Source organism: Motacilla alba, chromosome 28 (genome assembly GCF_015832195.1).
Source record: "Motacilla alba alba isolate MOTALB_02 chromosome 28, Motacilla_alba_V1.0_pri, whole genome shotgun sequence".
NCBI classification, from domain to species: domain Eukaryota; kingdom Metazoa; phylum Chordata; class Aves; order Passeriformes; family Motacillidae; genus Motacilla; species Motacilla alba.
In genome coordinates, this window is record NC_052043.1 from 926806 (window position 1) to 946871 (window position 20066).

General features: G+C 67.8%; 2 protein-coding genes across 8 annotated transcripts; both read right to left on the reverse strand.

The window, feature by feature from the left end:
• Positions 1-25: 25 nt before the first annotated feature.
• LOC119712422 (perilipin-3-like) lies at positions 26-4034 on the reverse strand. Of its 3 annotated transcripts, none has more exons than XM_038163619.1 (8): positions 3916-4034; positions 3024-3085; positions 2754-2949; positions 2434-2516; positions 2162-2348; positions 1387-1733; positions 1187-1300; positions 26-827 (listed from the first exon to the last, which is right to left on the reverse strand). In XM_038163619.1, exons 2-8 carry the CDS (start codon positions 3072-3074, stop codon positions 405-407), a joined length of 1401 nt encoding a protein of 466 aa, XP_038019547.1. In that variant the 5' UTR covers positions 3075-3085; positions 3916-4034; the 3' UTR covers positions 26-404. The 3 variants fall into 3 exon arrangements, with proteins under 3 accessions (XP_038019547.1, XP_038019546.1, XP_038019548.1); XM_038163618.1 differs by having other exon boundaries at positions 1387-1736; positions 3916-4031; XM_038163620.1 differs by lacking the exons at positions 2754-2949; positions 3916-4034 and adding an exon at positions 3819-3889 and having other exon boundaries at positions 1387-1736.
• Positions 4035-4912: 878 nt separating this feature from the next.
• On the reverse strand, positions 4913-17809 carry SEMA6B (semaphorin 6B). Of its 5 annotated transcripts, none has more exons than XM_038163576.1 (17): positions 17597-17809; positions 13119-13267; positions 12641-12770; positions 12322-12382; positions 12131-12193; positions 11701-11802; positions 11210-11300; positions 11017-11136; positions 10838-10926; positions 10202-10419; positions 9590-9721; positions 9141-9290; positions 8415-8609; positions 7343-7483; positions 7036-7113; positions 6820-6878; positions 4913-6748 (listed from the first exon to the last, which is right to left on the reverse strand). In XM_038163576.1, exons 2-17 carry the CDS (start codon positions 13231-13233, stop codon positions 5775-5777), a joined length of 2718 nt encoding a protein of 905 aa, XP_038019504.1. In that variant the 5' UTR covers positions 13234-13267; positions 17597-17809; the 3' UTR covers positions 4913-5774. The 5 variants fall into 5 exon arrangements, with proteins under 5 accessions (XP_038019504.1, XP_038019501.1, XP_038019505.1 ...); XM_038163573.1 differs by lacking the exon at positions 17597-17809 and adding an exon at positions 17048-17243; XM_038163577.1 differs by lacking the exon at positions 17597-17809 and adding an exon at positions 16782-17022.
• Positions 17810-20066: the final 2257 nt, after the last annotated feature.

Genomic DNA, 20066 nt, shown 5'->3' on the forward strand with positions numbered 1-20066 from the left:
GTTCTGCCGTCCCAGCCCGGCACCCCCTTACCGAGCCCCCCTCGGGGGTGCCCCCGGCTCTGCCGCCCGTGCAGAGCCCCCCGGTGAGCCCGGCACGGTGGCTCTGCCACAGCACTGCAGGCTCTGAGTCATTTTAAGGCCAAAAAACTTGTTTTCTTCCACTTTAAACTGGTTTGAAGCTGTTAAGACACGAAATTCCAGCGTTGCCGGGGCTCAGGGCAGCGCTGGAGCTCACACTGACTCGCGCTGTGTCCTCCACGTGCCACCATCCCCGCAGGAGTCCCCGGCCGTGACACTGGGGTCGCACGCCGGGTCCCAGGTCCATCGTCCCCTCACTCCCGGAGGGATTAGGGTTCCTGCCTCTGCGTGGGTGGGCGCTCCCCCAGCTCAGCGGCACCAGTGACTCAGTGCCGGCTGCAGACCCGGGGGGCAGCGGGCACCCGGTGCGTCCCCCCCACGGTGACACAGCCCTCCCACTTGGACATGTCCACTGGGACGTCCTCGGGGTACTCCACGAGCGCGGGGGCGAAGGGCCCCACGAGCCAGGGCAGGGGCGTGTGCTGCCCCACGTGCTCCAGCAGCCCCTCGAGGCTCAGCTGGGCCCGCGTCACCGCGTCCCGGCTCTGCGCCAGCACCAGCCCCGACAGGTCCTGGAAGGAGCGGGCGCTGGCCAGGGAAGCCTGGACGCCCTCCACGCCGTGCCGGACGTGTCCCGCCGTCTCCTGCACGCTGCTGGGGAACGCCCGGGCGCCCGCGGCCAGGTGGGAGCAGGCGGCGTGGAGCTGGTGCAGGAGCCCCTGCAGCATGGCCAGAGTGCGAGCCTCCACCTGCGGGGCGGGCAGAGGGCAGCGGGGCTGGGGGTGAGGGACCCCAGCCCTGCCTGGATGGAGCCACAGCTGGATGGAGCCACAGCTGGATGGAGCCACAGCTGGATCCGTGGCTGGATGGACCCACAGCTGGATGGAGCCACAGCTGGATGGAGCCACAGCTGGATCCGTGGCTGGATGGACCCACAGCTGGATGGAGCCACAGCTGGATCCCTGGCTGCCGCTCCACCCCTGCTCCTGCTGTCACCACCCCAGGTGTCCCCTTGCCACGTGTTCCCCACCTCAAGGGACTCAATGGCCGCTGTCCCCACCCTCTCCAGACGGAGCCATCTGTCCCCCACGGTCCCTCCACCCCGTACCTCGTTGTCCTCCATGGGCACCGCGTCCTGCTGGCTCCACTCCAGCCACAGGTGGTGCAGGTGCTCCCGGGTGCTGTGCCAGGGCCCGTCCGTGCCCTGCTGCCCCTCCTCGATCTGGGGGGAGGTTCAGCCAGGTGGGAGCACACCTGGGGGCGCTTGGGGCCGGCACGGGGCTGGCACGGTCCCCGCCCCATCCTTACCAGCCGGATGACGTGGTGGAGCTGGGCCAGGAGGCGCTGGGCACGGAGCCGTGCCCGCTGCAGGTCGCCCAGCGAGCGCCGCAGGGCCCGGTGGGGCAGCCTGGCTGACAGGGAGCCCACGCGGACAAAGTAGCTCTGCCACCGCCTCTGCCGCTCCTGCGCGGTCACCTCTGTGCCCCTGGTCACCTCCGTGTCCCTGGTCACCTCTGTGCTCGTGGTCACCTCCGTGCCCGTGGTCACCTCTGTGTCCCTGGTCACCTCCGTGCTCGTGGTCACCTCCGTGCTCGTGGTCACCTCCATGCCCGTGGTCACCTCCGTGTCCCTGGTCACCTCCGTGCCTGCTGCTGCTGCTGTGGGACCAGGGGTGAGGGCAGCGTGGCTGGGCCATCCTGTGCTGGGCACTGGAGCCAGCGTGAGCACCCACAGGATGCTTGGCCACCAGGTCATGTGGAGATGCCACCCTAAGCATCAGGTGGCCTCTGTGGTCACCTCAGCTGTGACACGGGGCCAGCTCTGCCTAATGTCACCCAGTGCCAAGCTATAAATACCCAGGCGGGCAAACAGGACTATATTTGCTTTTGGGTTTCCAGGTGAGAGTTCACGCAGTGCCATCCCGTGTCCTTCAGACAGGGACTGTCCCCTGCGTGGGGTCACGGTGACCTCAGCGCCCTGGCACCACTGTGGGGCCACCACGTGCGGCCAACGCCAAAACCGAGCAACGGGGAGAGGGTGAGGGGCTTGGCACCCCGAGATCTGGGAGACGGTGGGCACTCACCCAGCTCCTGGTCCGTCCCGGGCAGGTACCGATCCAGCAGCTCCTCTGATTTGCCCAGCACGGCGCCCACGCCCCTGGCCAGCAGCCGCCCCACGCGGGTGCCCGCCACGGCCCCGAGCGCCGAGCGCGTCCTCGCCACCACCCCGCTCACCGTGCCCGACACCAGCTCCCTGCTCCCGGCCACCACCTGGAGGGGACAGCGCAAGGGCAGCTTGTCCCCGCTCCCGGCCCAGCGCCGGGGCCCTGCCCGTGCGCCCCCCGGGTGGCGTTACCCTCTCGGGGGGCTGCTGCAGGACGGGCAGCCTCTCCTCCAGCTTGTCCAGCCCTTTGCAGGCCAACTTGTTGGCGGTGGAAACTGGAGATGCGAAAAGAGGTGGGTTTAGCCCCCTGCTGCCTTGCAGGAGCTCTGCCAGGGCAGGGTTTCGGGGTACCCCAAAAACTCGCGGGGTGTTTCCCCTCCAACCCTCCAGCGTCTCCAGCCCTGCATTCATTGCTGATACAAACTGGAGATGTGAACCAGATCATCAGCTCGGGGAAAGCCGGTTTTGGGGTCCCCCATCCCCGTGGGGTGCTGTCCCCCCCCTGCACTCACTCTGGGGCTCCAGCCGGGTGAGGAGGGGCTGGGCCCCGCTCGCTGCCGCCGCCGTCAGCGTCCTCACGCCCCTCTCAGCCGCGGCGCAGACGGAGCGCACCCAGGGGTGCCTCTCCTTGGCGCGGCCGTACGCCGAGGCCACGGCCCCGCAGGCACAGCTCACCAGGGGCAGGCTGGCCACGCGGCTCACCACGCTCTGAGGGTGGGCGACAATAAGATGGGGTCCCCAGAGCCACCCGCGTCCCCCCCGAACCCTCCGTGCGCCCCTACCTGCGTCTCCGGCCCGGGCTCGGCCGGCACCGCGGCGCCCTCGGCCGACATGGCAGCGGCGGCTGCAGCGGGGAGAGGGAGATTTTGGGGTGCCAGGGGTGGGTGAGACTGGTGGGGACCCCCCAGGGGATGACACCCCCAGGACCCCCAGCCCCTGCTCCCTGAGGGCTGAGAGCCACCAACTCATGACCTGAGTGGGAGCGGGTTCTGAGACACTCTCGGGGGTGTTTTGAGGGGTCTGAAAGGGGTTTTGGGATGGGGCTGGCCTCCTCCCCTGCCAGGAAACGGGGAGAACTGGGTCCCCTCAACTCCTCCTGAGATCCCCACACGCCCTTTTGGGCCGGGGAGGAGTTTTTGGGTGATTCAGAGGAAGCCAGACTGGACTCTGTGTCGCAATCCCGCGCTGGGGACTGGGGACGTGCCGCCCGTCACTGCCCCCGGCCCCCGCAGGGAACCGAGCCCCGGCAGCCCCCCTGAACCCCGGCAGCCCCCTCTGACCTCCGGCAGCCCCCCCTGGCCCCCGGCAGCCCCCCCGGCAGCCTCTCTGCCCTTTGGGGTCTCCCGTGGCACCCCGGGCTGGCCCCGCGCCCTCCGGGGATGAGTTCTGGGGAGATTCGGGGGGCTTCAGGCAGGTCACTGCGGGGGACAGGTCCCCTGGGACCCTGCGCTGTTCCCTTGAGTTTCTCGGGGTGTCCCTCTGGTGTCCCTGGGGTGCTCCGGGGACCTTGGCACCCCCGACCTCCCCCGCACCCCGCGGAGGCCCCCGGGGACCGCCGGACTCCCCCCCGGGAGCACCTGGAGCCCCCCCGGAGCCTTTCTGGAGCCTCCCGGGACGCCCCCGGCCCCATTTCCCGGCCTCCCGCTCCCGCCGAGCCCCGGGCCCGGTACTCACGGGGGTGGGGCCGGGCTTCTGTCGCGACCCCCGGGCGAGATCGCGACCCCGCGCCCCGCCCCGCCCGGCCCCGCGGGGAGGGCGACAGCCAATCAGAGAAGGGGCGGGGCCGGATCTCAGCCAATGAGGAGGGATGGGCGTGACTGCGGGGCGTGGCTTGGGATGGGGCGCGCTCGTCGCGGGGTCCGGGGACAGCGGCGGCGACAGCGGCGGCGACAGCGGCGGCGACAGGGCGGGGACAGCCCAGCCCGGGCTCTCACGTGTCCCCGCGCCGGGGGACCCCGTGGCCGGTGTCCCACCCCCGCTCCAGGTGTCCCCGCCCCCGTTATCCCCTCCCCCGGTGTCCCCATCGCAGGTGTCCCCTTGCCACGTGTGCCCTCGCCACTTGTTCCCACCTCAAGGGACTCAATGGCCGCTGTCCCCACCTTCTCCAAGTGTCCCCATCCCAGGTGAACCAACTCCAGAAGACCCGATAGCCGCCAGCCCGGGTGTCCCCGCGCCAGATGTCCCCAGCCCTGGTGTCCCCACGCCATGATTGGCGTCCCCAACCCCATAGGAACCCAAAGCCAGGTGTGCCCACGCCACTTCAAGTGTCCCTTTGCCAGATGTGCCCACCCCAGGTGTTCCCGTGCCACTAGAGCCCCTCAGGGTGCCAGGTGTCCCCAGCCCCTGCGGTGCTCAGGCCAGGGGACAGAGGGCCGTGGGTGACCCCCTTGGGTGGCCTCGGGGGGCGACAGACAGCCGGGAAAGGGGACAGGCAGGGGACACGGCGGGTGTGGGGTGGCACGGGCAGCCGGCACTGCCTTGTCCCAGGGGAATTCCAGTGGAAAGTGGGATGGGGACCTTCGTGGGGCCGGGGGCGCGGGTGGGTGCGTGTGTGCGCTGGGCTGTGCGGGTGCCACCGAGGGGGTGCCACCCTGCGCCCCCCCCCAGCCCTGTGCCCCCCTCCCCCGGCCGGTCCCGGCTCCCGCGGGGGTCAAGAAGGTGCCGAGGCGGCGGCGGGGGAGTCGCCTCCGGTAACCGGGTGTTTATTGGGGCCGCGGGGTACAGCCCGCGGGCGGCCGCATGCATGGCCGCTGGGAGGGGGGGCTCCCGCCGCCCCCTGCCCTATTTACAGCCTGCCACCCCCTGGGGACCTGCCATCCCCCGGGGACCCGCCACTCCCCCGCGACACGCCACCCCGGGTGGGTGCCGGGCAGGGGTGGCACCGAAAGGGCACCCTTTGCCAGCAGAGAGTGGGTTCGGCGGGGACCCCCCCGCGGTGCCCCCCCCGCCCCGGCTGTGCTTTCCAGGAGGGGGTGCCGGGGGGGGAAGGATGGGCACCCCCCGGGCTGGCACCGGGGAAGGGCTGACCCCAGACCGGGGGTGGGAGTGTGCCCCATCCCCAGATAACGCCACATTCGGGGGACCCCCAGCCCCCCGCACCCAAAATGTTCACCAGGTTCCATCACCACAACCAGTGCACCCCCGGCCGGGTGTCCCCGGGGGGGCTGGCAGCACCCAAAATGCCCCCCCGGGTGCCACTGCGGGGCTGCGGGCTGGGGGGCACGGCCCAGTGCCCGTGTCCGTGTGTCCATCCCGCTGCCCCCCAGGGATGCCCCTCCAGCCTGGGGAGGGGACACGGTGGACGGTCCAGCCCGGCATGAGGGACGGCGCAGCCGGAGCGCGGGGCACGGCCCCACGCCAGCCGGGCACACCCCAAACCCCATCCGGGGGCACGCAGGGGGTGCGTGTGCCCCCCTCACCCGCGCAGCGCCTCACCCCATGCCCGCAGCTCCTGCCCGGCCACCCCTCCGTGTCCCCAGGGAGCCGCGGTCCCCATCACTGTCCTGCCAGGGGGACGCACGCAGGGTGGGACCCTATTTTCCCGAGGGAGTCCGCTCCACGCCGTAGCGCAGGAGGTGCTGCAGGTCCGTCAGCGGCCGCGGGGTGCCCGGTGCCCGCGCCGCCCGCGCCGCCGTGCCGTGCCGCCCGTAGCCTCCCGCCGCCGCCTCGCCGCTGTTGAACGTGTGGTTCCTCTTGAGGTGGGCGCCGGGGCGGCCCGTGCCGTTGTTGGCGTTGAAGTTCAGCTGCTCGGGGTGCCAGGGCGGCCCCTCGGTAAAGTCTCCCCCCTCCCCGCTGGGTGCCGAGACCACCCGCCGGCGCTCGGGGCTGGGGTGCGGCGTCCCGCCGAAGTCGCCGTAGGAGCCGCGCGGAGGGCGGCGGGCGCCGGCGGGGGGGTGCTGCCGGGTGCGGGGACCCTCCTGAGGGTCTCGACCCCAATGCCCGTCACCTGAGGAGTCGCTGAGTTCGGCCTCCAGCTCCTGGTCCACCAGGATGGCGTGGCACGAGAGGGGGATGCCCCGCGGCGGGCGGCCCGAGCCGCCGTGCCCCCGCCCGGCGCCCGCGGGGCCGGAGCCTCCAGGGTCCCGCAAAGCCGCGTTGATGATGTTGTGACTCTGCTCCCAGGTGCAGTTTTGGAGGGCTCCGGGGCAGCGTTTCTGCTGCAGCGGGGTCTGCTCCGGCGTGGGCAGCACCCCCGAGTCCAGGTCGTGTTGGGCGACCTTGCCCAGCTCCTTGGGCCACCCGTTGGGCATCAGCGGGGCCAGCAGGGCGCCGCGAGCCCGCCGCTCGCCCAGGCGGCTGACGCTCACCACCGACTCACTGTGCGCCAGGATCGTCTCCTTGTCCTTGCGCCGCGCCAGCTCCTTGCGGTCCCGGTGCCCGATGAACCAGCACACGCTGAAGCCGGAGATGACGGCGCCGATGACGAAGGCGGCGACGGAGGAGATCACCAGGAGGTTCACCGACACCAGCCCGTCCGGCTCGTCCACGAAGCTCTCCGTCACCAGCCCTGGGGGTGGGGACGCGTCAGGGCACCTGCGGGTGCCACCAGCACGTCCCCGAGCCCGGTCCCGCACTCACCCTCGCACTCGCCCAGGTGGGACGTGCTGCCGCCGGCGATGTCCTGCTCGAAGGCCACCCTGGGGGTGCAAATTGAGGGGTCAGTGGGTCACAAACGGCCTGGCAGAGTCTCCGAGCTCACTTCAGCGAGCAGTGAGTTTGCTGGGGCTCAGCAGGACCTGGTGCTCTCTGGGGACACCACTGTCCCCCCCACGTCCCCAGGCCTGGCAGCGTTACCTGGGGCTGGGCTCCAGGAAGATGCAGGAGCCCTCGGGTGTCCAGCCACAGTAGGGATCCCGGCTCCCGAGGCAGTTCCTGGCAGGGAGCAGAGACGTCAGGGTCAGCCCTGATGGGGGGGACACAACACCCTAGCCCCCCCAAGGGGCTCTGTCCCCTCCCCGTGCTGTGCCTCAGTTTCCCCAGCCGTGCTCCCAGCCCTGTCCAGCACAGGGTGAATTCCTGGGATGTGAGGTGATGTGAGCCCCCCACTCCTCGCACAGCCCCCGCCCAGGGGGGTGAGCCCTGCCCAGCCCCAGGCACTCACTTCATGCAGCCCGAGTGCTGCTGGCAGCGAGCCACGGGCACCCTGGCCACGCACGGGGGGAAGGCCAGCAGCAGCGACCCCGCAGCCTTGTCCAGCTCCAGCCCCAGGAGCCGCCGCTCGTCCTCTGTGTCCCGGCCACACCTGGGGACAGGGCAGAGCTCATCATGGCCCCAGCCCTGGGGAGCCCTCCACAGAGCCTGTCCCAGTCCAGAGGAGATTTTCTCATCCATTCCCCCCCAGCCTTGCATCCCTCTCACCCATCCGTCCATCCATCCATCCATCCATCCATCCATCCATCCATCCATCCATCCCTCCATCCATCCATCCATCCATCATCCATCCATCATCCATCCATCCATCCATCCATCCATCCATCCATCCATCCATCCATCCATCCATCCATCCATCCATCCATCCATCCATCATCATCCATCCATCCATCCATCCATCCATCCATCCATCCATCATCCATCCATCCATCCATCCATCCATCCATCCATCCATCCATCCATCATCCATCCATCATCCATCCATCCATCCATCATCCATCCATCCATCCATCCATCCATCCATCCATCATCCATCCATCCATCCATCCATCCATCCATCCATCCATCCATCATCCATCATCCATCCATCATCCATCATCCATCCATCATCCATCCATCCATCCATCCATCCATCCATCCATCCATCCATCATCCATCCATCATCCATCCATCCATCCATCATCCATCCATCCACCCATCCATCCATCATCCATCATCCATCCATCATCCATCATCCATCCATCCATCCATCATCCATCCATCCATCCATCCATCCATCCATCCATCCATCCATCCATCATCCATCCATCATCCATCCATCCATCCATCATCCATCCATCCACCCATCCATCCATCCATCCATCCATCCATCCATCCATCTGTCCATCCATCCATCCATCCATCCATCATCCATCCATCCATCATCCATCATCCATCCATCATCCATCCACCCCTCCATCCATCCGTGCACCCCACCCACCCCTTTTTCTGCCCCCTCTCCTCCCTGCCGCCCTGGCTCTCACCTCCCGGGCTGGTAGGTCTCAAACTCCTCCAGGAAGACGCTCTGGCTGCCGGGGGCGGTGGGCGCGGGGCTGCTGCTGGCGTTGGGCAGGATGAGGAACTTGAGCACGGTGCCGGTGCTGGAGCCCAGGAACACCACGGTGTGGTTGCCCCACGGCCCCGCCGCGTTGTCCACCACGATCTTGCGGAGCTGGTACCTGCGTGGGGGAGCGAGCAGGGTTGGGGTGTGGGGGAATCCAGGGGTCCCCCGTGAGGGGGAAAGGGTGAGGCAGCCAGCCCCACATCCCCATCTCCATGTCCCCCTCCCCAGCCCTATGTCCCCAGCTCCAGCCCCACATCCCTGTCCCCATTCCCACCCCCCCATCCCCAGGTCCCTGTCCCCATTCCGTGTCCCTGTCCCCATTCCTGTCCCTGTCCCCATTCCTGCCGCTGTCCCTGTTCCATGTCCCTGTCCCCATCCCCACTCACGCCCCGGCTGCCCTGCCGGCGGGAGGCTGCGGCCCAAGAGCGCGGCTTGATTAATTCCCCATCAAGCAGCAATTAAGGCAGATTTAATTAGGACGAGACAATCTTGACTGCAAAGTGTATGAGATTTATCAGCTCTCCCAGCGCTCCCAGCGCTGGCACAAGCGTGGCAAGGCAGCACGGGAGGCTCTGGCCAGCACCTCCCAGCCCCTCCCAGCCCTCCCAGTGCCCCCCAGTGCCCCCCGGCCCCCCCGGGCACCCACCGGGTCATGGTGCGGAGGATCCAGGGGGCGTTGCCCAGGGCCGGCACCGCCTCGTCCATCAGCGGGTGCGTCTTGACGAAGTTGAGGATCTCGTCGGGGAAGGCGCTGGAGGAGTTGTAGCGCATCCCCGGGGACGCGCAGCAGCCGGGCCTGCGGCCAGGGCACGGCTCAGTGGCGCTGTCCCCAGCCTGTCCCCAGCCCCCTGGTACTGGCCGTGGTTATCATCACCCACGTCCCCATCCCTGTCCCCATCCCAGCAGGATGGCTGCCCCCATCCCTGTCCTCAGCCCTGTCCCCATCCCAGCAGGATGGCTGCCCCTATCCCTGTCCCCATCCCAGCAGGATGGCTGCCCCTATCCCTGTCCCCATCCCTGTTCCTTTCCCCAGTCCCACCACTGTCCCTGCCAGTAACAGTCCTTGCCAGCTCTGTCCCCAGCCCTGACCCTCACCGTGGCTTTGGCACCATGTCCTCTGGCACCGGTGTCCAGATGGACTCGGGGGATTTCTGCTCCCGGAAGCGTCCCTCGAAGACGGCGGCCACTTGGGTCATGTCGAAGGCGCAGACGGCGGAGCCGGGAATGCTGTGGGGACACGGCTGTGGGGTGAGCACGGGGAGGCCCCAGGGCGCGCGAGGGGCCCTGCAGATCCCAGACGGAAACGAGTCCATTTCCCATCCGGGACCCATCCCGGACTCCATCCCAGATCCCACTCAGGATGCAGCTTTGATTCCAGCCAGATCCCAGCTGGCACCCAGCTCAGGTCCCATCCCAGATCCCACTCAGGATCCAGCTTTGATTCCAGCCAGATCCCAGCTGGCACCCAGCTCTGATCCCATCCCAGCTTGCACTCAGCTCAGATCCCATCCCAGATCCCACTCAGGATCCAGCTTTGATTCCAGCCAGATCCCAGCTGGCACCCAGCTCTGATCCCATCCCAGCTGGCACTCAGCTCAGATCCCATCCACTCGGGATGCAGCTTTGATTCCAGCCAGATCCCAGCTGGCACCCAGCTCAGGTCCCACTGAGCCCGGGCACTCTGGGCAGGGCACAAGAGGCTCTGACCTGTTGGTGGGCGTGGAGAACACGGCCAGGACCACGGGGCGCCCGTCCAGCTCCAGGATGTCGGTCACGGCTTGGATGACGTTGAAGTAGAAGTGGGAATCGCCCGGCACGGAGCAGTTGAGCCGGGCCTTGAGGAAGGACGTCCACTGCTTCTCCAGCACCCGCTGCGAGCCCCCCATGTCGTTCTTGCACACCCGGGCCACCCGTGACACCACCACCTGCGGGGAGGACACCCATCACCACCCAACCCAGTGGCCATGCCTCTGTCCCTGTCCCCACCCTGGGTGTCCCTGTGGGCATCACAGAATGGTTGGGGTTGGAAGGGAGCCATGGGATCATCTCGCATCAAGGGAAATACGGGTTGGATATCACGAAAAAAGTTTTTTACGGAAGGGATGATAAAGTTCTGGAATGTTCTCCCTGGGGAGGTGGTGGAGTCACCATCCCTGGATGTGTTTGACAGAGCCTGGAGGTGGCACTGGATGCCAGGGCTCAGTTGAGCTGTTGGGGCTGGGGTGGACCTGATGACCTTGAAGGTCTCTTCCAACCCAGTGATTCTGTGAATTCTGTGAATTCTATGAATTCTGTGAGTTCCAGGAGTTCTGTGAAGCTGCTTCCCAGTGGGACGGGTCCCACCTTCTCCAGGTAGTTGAACTCCATGGCGATCTCCCGGAAGAAGAAGTAGACGTGGCTCCTCCATTCCACAGCGTGCACGAAGTAGGGCTCTGCGGGGGACAGCGGGGTCAGGGATGGCCCAGCGTGGGGTCACAGGGGACCTGTGCCATGTCCTGGCACAGCCCAGGGTGGGGACACACCTTTGAACCACTTGGAGTCGTGTTTGACGGTGCGCAGGGTGGGGCTGTCCCCGAGGCTGCGGTAGATGACGGCGTCGATGGCGAGGAAATCCGTCACCGTGGCGGTGAAGAGCATCCCCCCTGCACGGGACAAGGCGTCAGCGGGGCCGGGGGACACGGTGCCCGCTGTGACGCTGGCAGTGCCACCACTGACCTGTGAACAGGGCCACGTTGGCGTGCTTGGGGTCGTAGGGACAGCGGGCCATGCCGCTGATGTTGTCCCCGACGGGCTCCAGCGTGTCCATCTAGAGCAGGTGACAGGGGGACGTGAGGACACACCCGGGCACGGGGGGGACCCGGGGTCCCCGTCCTGAGGGAGGCTCTGGCTGCAGTTGGCACCTTCCCATGGGTGCCCCCTCCTTCCCTGACCCCAAAACCCTTCCCATGGGTGCCCTCTCCTTCCCTGACCCCAAAACCCTTCCCAGGGGTGCCCCCTCCTCCCCTGACCCCAAAACCCTTCACAGGGGTGCCCTCTCCTTCCCTGACCCCAAAACCCTTCCCATGGGTGCCCTCTCCTTCCCTGACCCCAAAACCCTTCCCAGGGACGCCCCCTCCTCCCCTGACCCCAAAACCCTTCCCAGGGGTGCCCCCTCCTCCCCTGACCCCAAGCCCCCTCCCCCTGGGGCTCCCGTCCCGGGGGCTCACGCTGTAGTTGGCGCAGACGGGGTTGAAGGCGTTGGTGCCGCAGACGAACAGGAGGCTCTCGTTCCTCACCAGCAGCACCTTGACGAAATTTCGGCACTCTGCCTGTGCAGGGAGAGGGGACCGTCACCCTCAGCACCCCGAAACCCCCCTCACCTCATCCCGCCCACCCAGGCTCTCATCAGCGCCAGGGGATGGCTTGGGGGGGGCTGTTCTCACCCCAGAACTGCATTTATGGGAGCTGGGAATGGGATTCCGGCCCCCAGTAATTAATTACAAACCAATTCATCCAAGCAGCCAAAACTCAGTGATACAACCGCTGGGAGGGAGTGGGGCGGTGACACCGGGGAGGGGACAGGGTGAGACACGGCCCCAGAGGGTGCTCGGTGCCCAGCCGGGGGTCCCCAGGGGGTGCAGACCCCGCAGGCTGTACCTCGTGCTTGCCCTTCATGCGGCAGATGCTGATGTCGTGCTGGTTCGAGCGCCACGTCAGCTTCTGCGTGGGGAAAACCAGCGTGGGGACAGGGACACGCCAGCAGCACCTCCCTGAGACCCCCCCAGAGCTCCCTGAGACCCCCAGCACCCCCTGGGACCCCCAGCACCCCCGGGACCCCCAGCACTTACCCGGTGGTAGCGCATCTCAGCGGCCCCGCTGGGCTCCAGGCTGACCCGGTAGACATTGTCCCTGGGGAGGGGGACACGGGTGTCACCACCCCCCAGCACTGGGGGTACAGGATCCACCCCCACCACCCCCGGGAAGGTTTGGGGTGCTGGGGTGGACAATGAACACCAGCAGGGCAGTGTCAGTGCCCCCCTCAATGCCCCGTGGCAGATTTTGGGGTGCCCCGGGCAGGCAGTGGGGTCCTGCCCAGCAAAGAGGAGGGGGGTGGGTGCGGGGTGCCCCCCCCGGCGGAGGGGAGGCTTTGGGGTGCCAGCTCCTGACCTGTCCCCGATGAAGAGGGTCCTGTTGACCTTGAGGATGCGCTGGATGTTGAGGCGCTGGGTGCCCCCCCCCTCGGGGCCCCCCGGGCGGGCGGTGCCGTGGCCCACGAACACGGGGTACTGCTTCACATCTGGGGGGGCACGGGGGTCACACACGGGGCCGGGCGCTCCCACACAGGCCCAGCTGACCTCCTTCCTGCCATCAGCCCAAAATCCCACCCCATGGCAGCCCCCCGCCTGCCTTGACCCCAAAGCACCCCCAAAACCCCTAAACCCTTCCCGGAGGTGCCCCCAAAAGTAACCCAGAGCCCAGCCCTGCCCACGGGTGGTTCTGTCCTCTCCTATTCCAAAGCCCTCCCTTGGGTGCCCCCTTCTCCCTTCACCCCAACCCCCCCAGTCCCCCTCCCCTCTCCATCCAAGCCGTGCCCCCCGTGCCCCAGAGCATCCCCCCGCTCCCCCCAGCCCCGGCGGGCACTCACAGTCCGGGGGGGCCACGGCGATGGGGCCGGGCTCCTCGGGGAAGGTGCCCCTCGCCGTCCTCTCGGCCGCCAGCAGCAGCAGCAGCAGCAGGGGGACGCGGGCTGGGGGTGCCATGGTGGCCCCCGCCCTGGCCGGGCACCCACCGCACCTGCGGGCACGGGCAGGGCTGGGAGGGGCAGCACCCACCGGGAACCCCCCCCGGAGCCCCCCAAAGCCTCAGGTGTCAGCGGGGATTGGGGCCGTGCCCGTGGTTTGTCACCGGCAGCACGTGGGGAAGGTGACATGGCAGGGCTGGGGACTTGGGGACAGGAGGGTGAGGACACATGGGCAGAGAGACGCGGGGACACGGGGACAAGAGGAAGCCAGGGAGGCTCTTCCCCCTCCCAAAACGCCAGCGGGATGTCCTGGAAAATCTCCTGGGACGCTGCAGAGTGTCACAGCACCCCCACTCAGCTCCAGTGCCACCGCCACTGTCCCCTCACCACGCTAGGCCACCGTCCCCACCTTGTCGCTGGTCCCTGAGGGGCTGCGGCCGGGCTGGGTAATTAGCAGCCGGGCAGGGAATTAATTGATCATTAATCCCATGGGAGCCGGGAGCGGGGAGCGATCGAAGCGGCGCCCTCCTCCCCCGCGGGGAGCGGGGACGGTGACATTGTGCGGGGCCGGGGGTCAGAGAGGGGACGGTGACATTGTACGGGGCCGGGGGTCAGAGCAGGGACGGTGACATTGTGCGGGGCCGGGGGTCACGGGTGCCAGCGGGGGAACGCGTCCCCAGCCCCTCCGTGGTGTCACCAGCCCCCCGTGAGACGTGGCACTGTCCCCAACTCTGTCCCCTCTGCGCAGCCCCCAGGGACATCTGACCCCGACCCTGCTGTGTCACAGCCTCTGGGCAGGAGGTGACCGCAGTGGGACCTGACCCTGGTGTCACAGCCCCTGGGGACAGCTGACCCCCTCCTCAGGGTGTCACCACCCCCCTGCGACACCCAACCACGTCCCCGCTATCTCAGGGACATCCAAACCTGTCCCCACAGTGCCACAGCCGCCAGTGACGCCCAGCTTTGTCCCCGCGGTGTCCCCAAGGAGCGGGAAGCGAGCTGTTTGTGCCCGCTTTGTCACACGGCGGCACCCGAAGCCACCGAGCGCCGGAGGGAGGAAGGGGGACCCCAAAAAGCCACCCCAGGGCAGGGCTCGGTGTCCGTCGGCCACCTGAGAATCCTCCCTCGGGGGGGGGGTTCGGGGGGGCCGTGTCGCAGCCTCGGGCGCCTGGAGCCCCGAGCGGGGGGTCCGGTGTCACCGTCCCCGGCCGGGTGGTGACAGCGAGCGGGCGCGGGGTAACCGGAGCCTCCGGCGCCATAAATGCCAGCGATTGTGCGGGAAAAGAAAAGGCAGCGGGAAGAGGGGGGCACGGGGAGGAGGGGGCACGGCGGGGAGGGGGACACGGCAGCGGGGGGGGGGGGGTGACAAACAGGAACCCATTCACGGCGGCGGAGCGGGGGGGACGGTCACCGTGCGTGTCCCCAGAGTGGCTGCGGGGAAACTGAGGCAGCGGGGGGAGACAGGGGGATGTGCCGGGGATGAGGGGGGGGTCTCCGCTTGGATATCTCCGACGCGGAGCGGATGAGCGGCCTCGGGCATGTCCCTCGTCCCTGTCCCTGCTCCGTGCCTCAGTTTCCCCGCCGCAGAGCTCGCTCAGCCCTCACCCCGACGCACAAAGCTTTGGGGGGCGGGGGGAGCGGCTTGACCTGTGCCACCCCCCCCCCCCCCCCCAGCATCTCCGCGACCCCCGGCACTGGGGAACGGGGCAGGAACGGGGGGGCAGCCCCAGCGTTCCCCCTCCTGCTGCAATCCCGGCGGCTCTGAGCACAGCGGGATCTGTGATCGCACCGAGGGGGTGTCCCTGCCGGGGGTGCCACTCTGCCCCCCCTTCCCGTCCCTTCCCGGTGCCATCTGCCCCCCCCCAGCTCGGCGCTCTTCCCACCTGAGCTGCTCCGGCCGCCTCCGCCGCCGCCCGGTGTCACCACTGTCCCCTCGGCTGGCGGGGGGGTCCCGCACGCGCGGGTCCCATGCCCGGGGGTGCCACCCCCCCCCTCCAGGACGCCCCGGCGGCGCTGGGGGCTCCGGCGTCCCGAGAGCCGCTCAGCTGTCACATCAACCCCCCGCGACCCCCGGGGAGGGGGCCCGTGCCCCCCGCCCGCGCCAGGTGGGAAGGTAGGGCTGATGTCACCGTAACCGGAGCCACCGAGCCCCCCCCCCCCCCACTCCGGCAGCTGTCACCGCAGCCGGGGACCCGGGGGGGGCACCCGTGGGACCCCCCGAGCGGCACCGCGGCGTCCCCAGGGGACAGCACCGGCACGGAGCCAGCGGTGAGACCCCCCCGGACACAGAGCGGGGACAGAGGGACAGCGGGGTCCCCTCCCCCGGGGCCCCCAACCTCATAAAGCCCTCAGAAGGGCAATGGGAATGGGGGGGGGACACACCGGGAATGGGGGGACACCAAGAAGAGAGGGACACCAGGGAAGGGGGACACACACCAGGAAACACGGGGAACAGTGGGAAAGGGAGGGACAGTGGCAAAGGGGGGGACACTGAGACAGGGGGGGACACTGGAGAATGGGGGGGACATTGGGAAGGGGAGAATCTGGGAAGGAGGGGACACCCTGAGGGGTGGGGGGGTGGCAGGGGCGGAGGACACCGGCAATGAAATCCCTGAAAATGTAACTTTTTGGGAATCCCTGCCTGGCTCAATCTCCACATCCACATCCCTCTCCGTCCGTCTAATGCCGGCTTTTGGGGTCATTTCCTTCAGAAGGCGCCCACGCCAATAAGAAATCGGTAATTAGATATGCTAATGAGGCCTTTACGCACTCCCCACACGCTCCAGCCCCCCAAAATGTGGCCCGCGGTGCTTGCTCAGTGGGGTCACACAGCCCCCCCCCCCCATTGCCACAAGGGGGTTTGGGGGTCACCAGCAGTGCCCCCCCATTGCCACAAGGGGGTTTGGGGGTCACACAGTGCCCCCCCATTGCCACAAGGGGGTTTGGGGGTCACACAGTGCCCCCCCATTGCCACAGGGGGGTTTGGGGGTCACACAGTGCCCCCCCATTGCCACAGGGGGGTTTGGGGGTCACACAGTGCCCCCCCATTGCCACAAGGGGGTTTGGGGGTCACACAGTGCCCCCCCATTGCCACAGGGGGGTTTGGGGGTCACACAGCGCCCCCCCCCATTGCCACAAGGGGGTTTGGGGGTCACACAGTGCCCCCCCATTGCCACAAGGGGGTTTGGGGGTCACCAGCAGTGCCCCCCCAAGTGCCCCCCCCAATCCCAGCTGCTGCGGCCGCCGGGGCTGGGGGGCTGAGCCCCCCCCGGGTTTCCGTTCCGGGGCCGGTTCAGATGGCAGAGCCAGGAAGCAGCTGTCCCCACGGCAGGGACGGAGCAAATGTCACCCCGGCCACCTGGCACCGCGCGCTGGCCTTGTCCCTGTCCCTGCCTCCTGCCGCGGGTCCCCCCCTTTCCGAGCGGCGGCTCCGGGGGGGGCGCGGGCAGCACCCCCAGAGCTGAGGGGGAGCACCGGCACCGGAGGGGTCCCCGCGTGGTGACACGGACCGGGGCGGGGGGGGGGTCACCGGGGCGGCGGGGGGGGGACACAGCACCCACCATTTACCTTGGCGCTTCCACGGCCCCGCCGGCGGCTCAAATGTCCCCCCGGGCCTCCCGCTCCGGTTACCGGCTCCGCTTACAGCTGCCGTTTATAGCCCCGCTCCCTGTCCCTTGTCCCTTGCCCCTGTCCCCTCCCCATCGCCCACCGGGTGGGGACGCAGGCGTCCGAGCCCCCCAGGACCCCGCCAGCGACCAGGGGCGTCCGGCCCCGACACGGGCACCGGGGATGGTGGGGACCCCGCGGTCACCTTGGGTGGCTTTGTCACCCACCGTGGGCGCCCAGAGGTGGCCCCGGTTGCCGGGGGCCCCCTCGATGTCGCCCGGGTGCCACCCGTGGGTGCCCCGACGCGTCCCTTCCAGCACGCCGCCGGCGCTGGTGGCCGGCCAGAGCCGCATGGTGATTTGCATAATAAATCCAGCCTCATTTGCATATTAAGGACGGTTTCCTAGCGAGGAGGATCACGCGTCACGCCGAAATAAACCCCGGGGTGGGGGGGGGGGGACAGAGGGGGTGGCAGACGGAGTGTCCCCCCTGTGTCCCTCCCCAGTTCACAACCTTGTCCCCTGTTGTCCCCTCAGTTCACAGCCTCTGTCCCCTTGTCCCCCCCGGTTCTATGGGACAGGATCCTCCTGTCCTGCTGCTCTCCCCAAGCCACTTGTCCCTACTGGCATACATCCCCCCCTGTCCCTCCTGTCCCCCCAAAAACCGTCACCCCCCCCCTTGTCCCCAAAGGGGCAGGCACGTGCCTGCCCCTCCAAAACACCCATTCCCCTCATCCCCCTTGTCCCCAAAGCCCCACTTGTCCCCAAGGCACTCACCCCCCTCGTCCTGTGCCACACCCGGGGCTCTGTGCCCCGGCGGGGTCCCCTCGATGTCACCCTGTCACCCCTTTTCGGCGCCCGCATGGCCCCAGGGCGGTGACAGGAGCAGATGGGCTGCTCCGAGTCACCTCCTCCGGCCTCGTGCCTCAGTTCCCCTTTGGGCAGGGAAGAGGGAACCCCCTGTTCCTGCCCCGAGCCCGGGCACCGCCCTGGGAACCCCCACCCAAAGCCGTGCCAGGCCCGGGATGGCACCTCCCCCGTGCCACGCGTGTCCCCAGGGCTCCTGTCACCTCCTCACGGAGCCCCCCGTCCCCAGCGTGTCCCAGGCCCGAGGAGCCCCTTCCCCGGTGTCCCCTTCCCCGTGGATCCGTGTCCCCATGGGGTCCCCGTCCCCGAGCAGCAGAGGGGCAGCAGCTCCCGGCTCAGCCCCAGGGACACCCTGCAATGACAACCGGCAGCGCTCACATCCTGCTCAGGAGGGAACCTGCAATTAATGTCACCCGGGCCACCCAGCCCCGGCATTCCCGGCTTGGGAGGCTGCTGAACACACCCACACCTCCCACAGGAACCCCAAACCCACACCAAACCCACCCCAAACCACCCCAACCCACACTGAACCACCCCAAACCCACCCTGAACCACCCCAAACCCACCCCAAACCACCAAAACCAGCACCAAACCCACCCCAAACCCAACCCCAAACCACCCCTACCCACTCAAACCCACCTAAAACCACCACAACCCACCCCAAACCACCCCAAACCCACCCCAAACCCACTCCAATCCTCGGAGAGCAGCCCTACAATCACAACCCCTGATCCCAGAGCCAGACGAGCTGGAGGCTCCGGGAGGTCGGGACCAAGGGTCAGTCCCAAAGCCAGGTCAGTTTTTAGGCCCTAATAAAGTCGGGTGGTTGGTTTTGGGGCTTTGTTGGCACCCAGGTGTCCCCTCCCCGTGCCAGCTGTGCTGCCCTGGTGGGGACAATGGGGCTGTTCCACTCTCCAGCCCAGAAGCAGCACTTCCCTTTGGGATTATCTTCCAACTCCTACTTGTATTTAAATATGGTTAAATATAAATATCTGCTGCGTTCAATGGGCAGAGCGGGGACGGGGGTGGCAGGTCACCTCAATGTCACCTCAGTGTCACTGCAGTGTCATCACCTTCCCCAGCATCCTGCTGTTCCCCTGCTGTGATGATGGCCCTGGAGGTGGCACTCAGGGTGCCCCCCTTCCCTCCAGGAGCCACCCACCCCCAGGGGCACCCGGGGGTGGGGACACCGGAGGGGACAGGAGACACGGCCACCCCCAGCAAATCTCCTCCTGCTACCGCTGCTGTGCCCAGAGGGTGACAATGTGACAAAGTGATGAGTGGCTTCCGGTGCCAAGGTGTGGGTGAGAGCACGTGAGCCTTCACCCTGCGGCCTCCTCCTCCTCCTCCTCCTCCTTCCCATCCTCTCCGTCCTGCTCTCTGCTTTGGAAGTGTCCTCTGTCACGGCTGGGGACAGGTGGGAGCTTTGTGGGGTGACAGCCACCCCCCACACCCAGCCCCCTGAGCCACCAACCCCGGCTGGGAGCCCCACGGGGCCGGGCTGGGCACTGGGGGTGCCAGGGGACGGGGGGAGCGTGGGGTGGGAGGGGATGCAGGATGGAATGTGGGGTGGGAGAGGATGCGGGATGGAATGTGGGGAGGAGAGGATGCAGGATGGAAGGTGGGGATGAGAGGATGCGGGATGGAATGTGGGGTGGGAGAGATGGGGATGCGGGATGGAATGTGGGGTGGGAGAGGATGCAGGATGGAAGGTGGGGATGAGAGGATGCAGGATGGGCTGTGGGATGTGCAGATGGAGATGGGGATGTGGGATGGGCTGTGGGACGTGGGCTGGGAGGCAGGGTGGAGGATGGGATGGAGGATGGGATGGAGGGTGGAGGATGGGATGCAGGATGCAGGATGGGATTCAGGATGCAGGATGGGATTCAGGCCGGGCTCTGGGATGCAGGATGGGCTGCAGGATTCAGGCCGGGCTGCAGGATTCAGGCCGGGCTCTGGGATGCAGGATGCAGGATGCAGGATGGGATGCGGGATGCAGGATGGGATGCAGGATGCAGGATGGGATGCAGGATTTAGGCCGGGCTCTGGGGTGCAGGATGGGATGCAGGATTCAGGATGCAGGATGGGATGCAGGATGGGATGCAGGATGGGCTGCAGGATTCAGGCCGGGCTCTGGGATGCAGGATGCAGGATGGGCTGCAGGATTCAGGCCGGGCTCTGGGATGCAGGACGCAGGATGGGATGCAGGATTCAGGCCGGGCTCTGGGATGCAGGATGGGATGCAGGATGGGATGCAGGATGGGATGCAGGATTCAGGATGCAGGATGGGATGCAGGATTCAGGATGCAGGATGGGATGCAGGATGGGCTGCAGGATTCAGGCCGGGCTCTGGGATGCAGGATGGGATGCAGGATGGGAT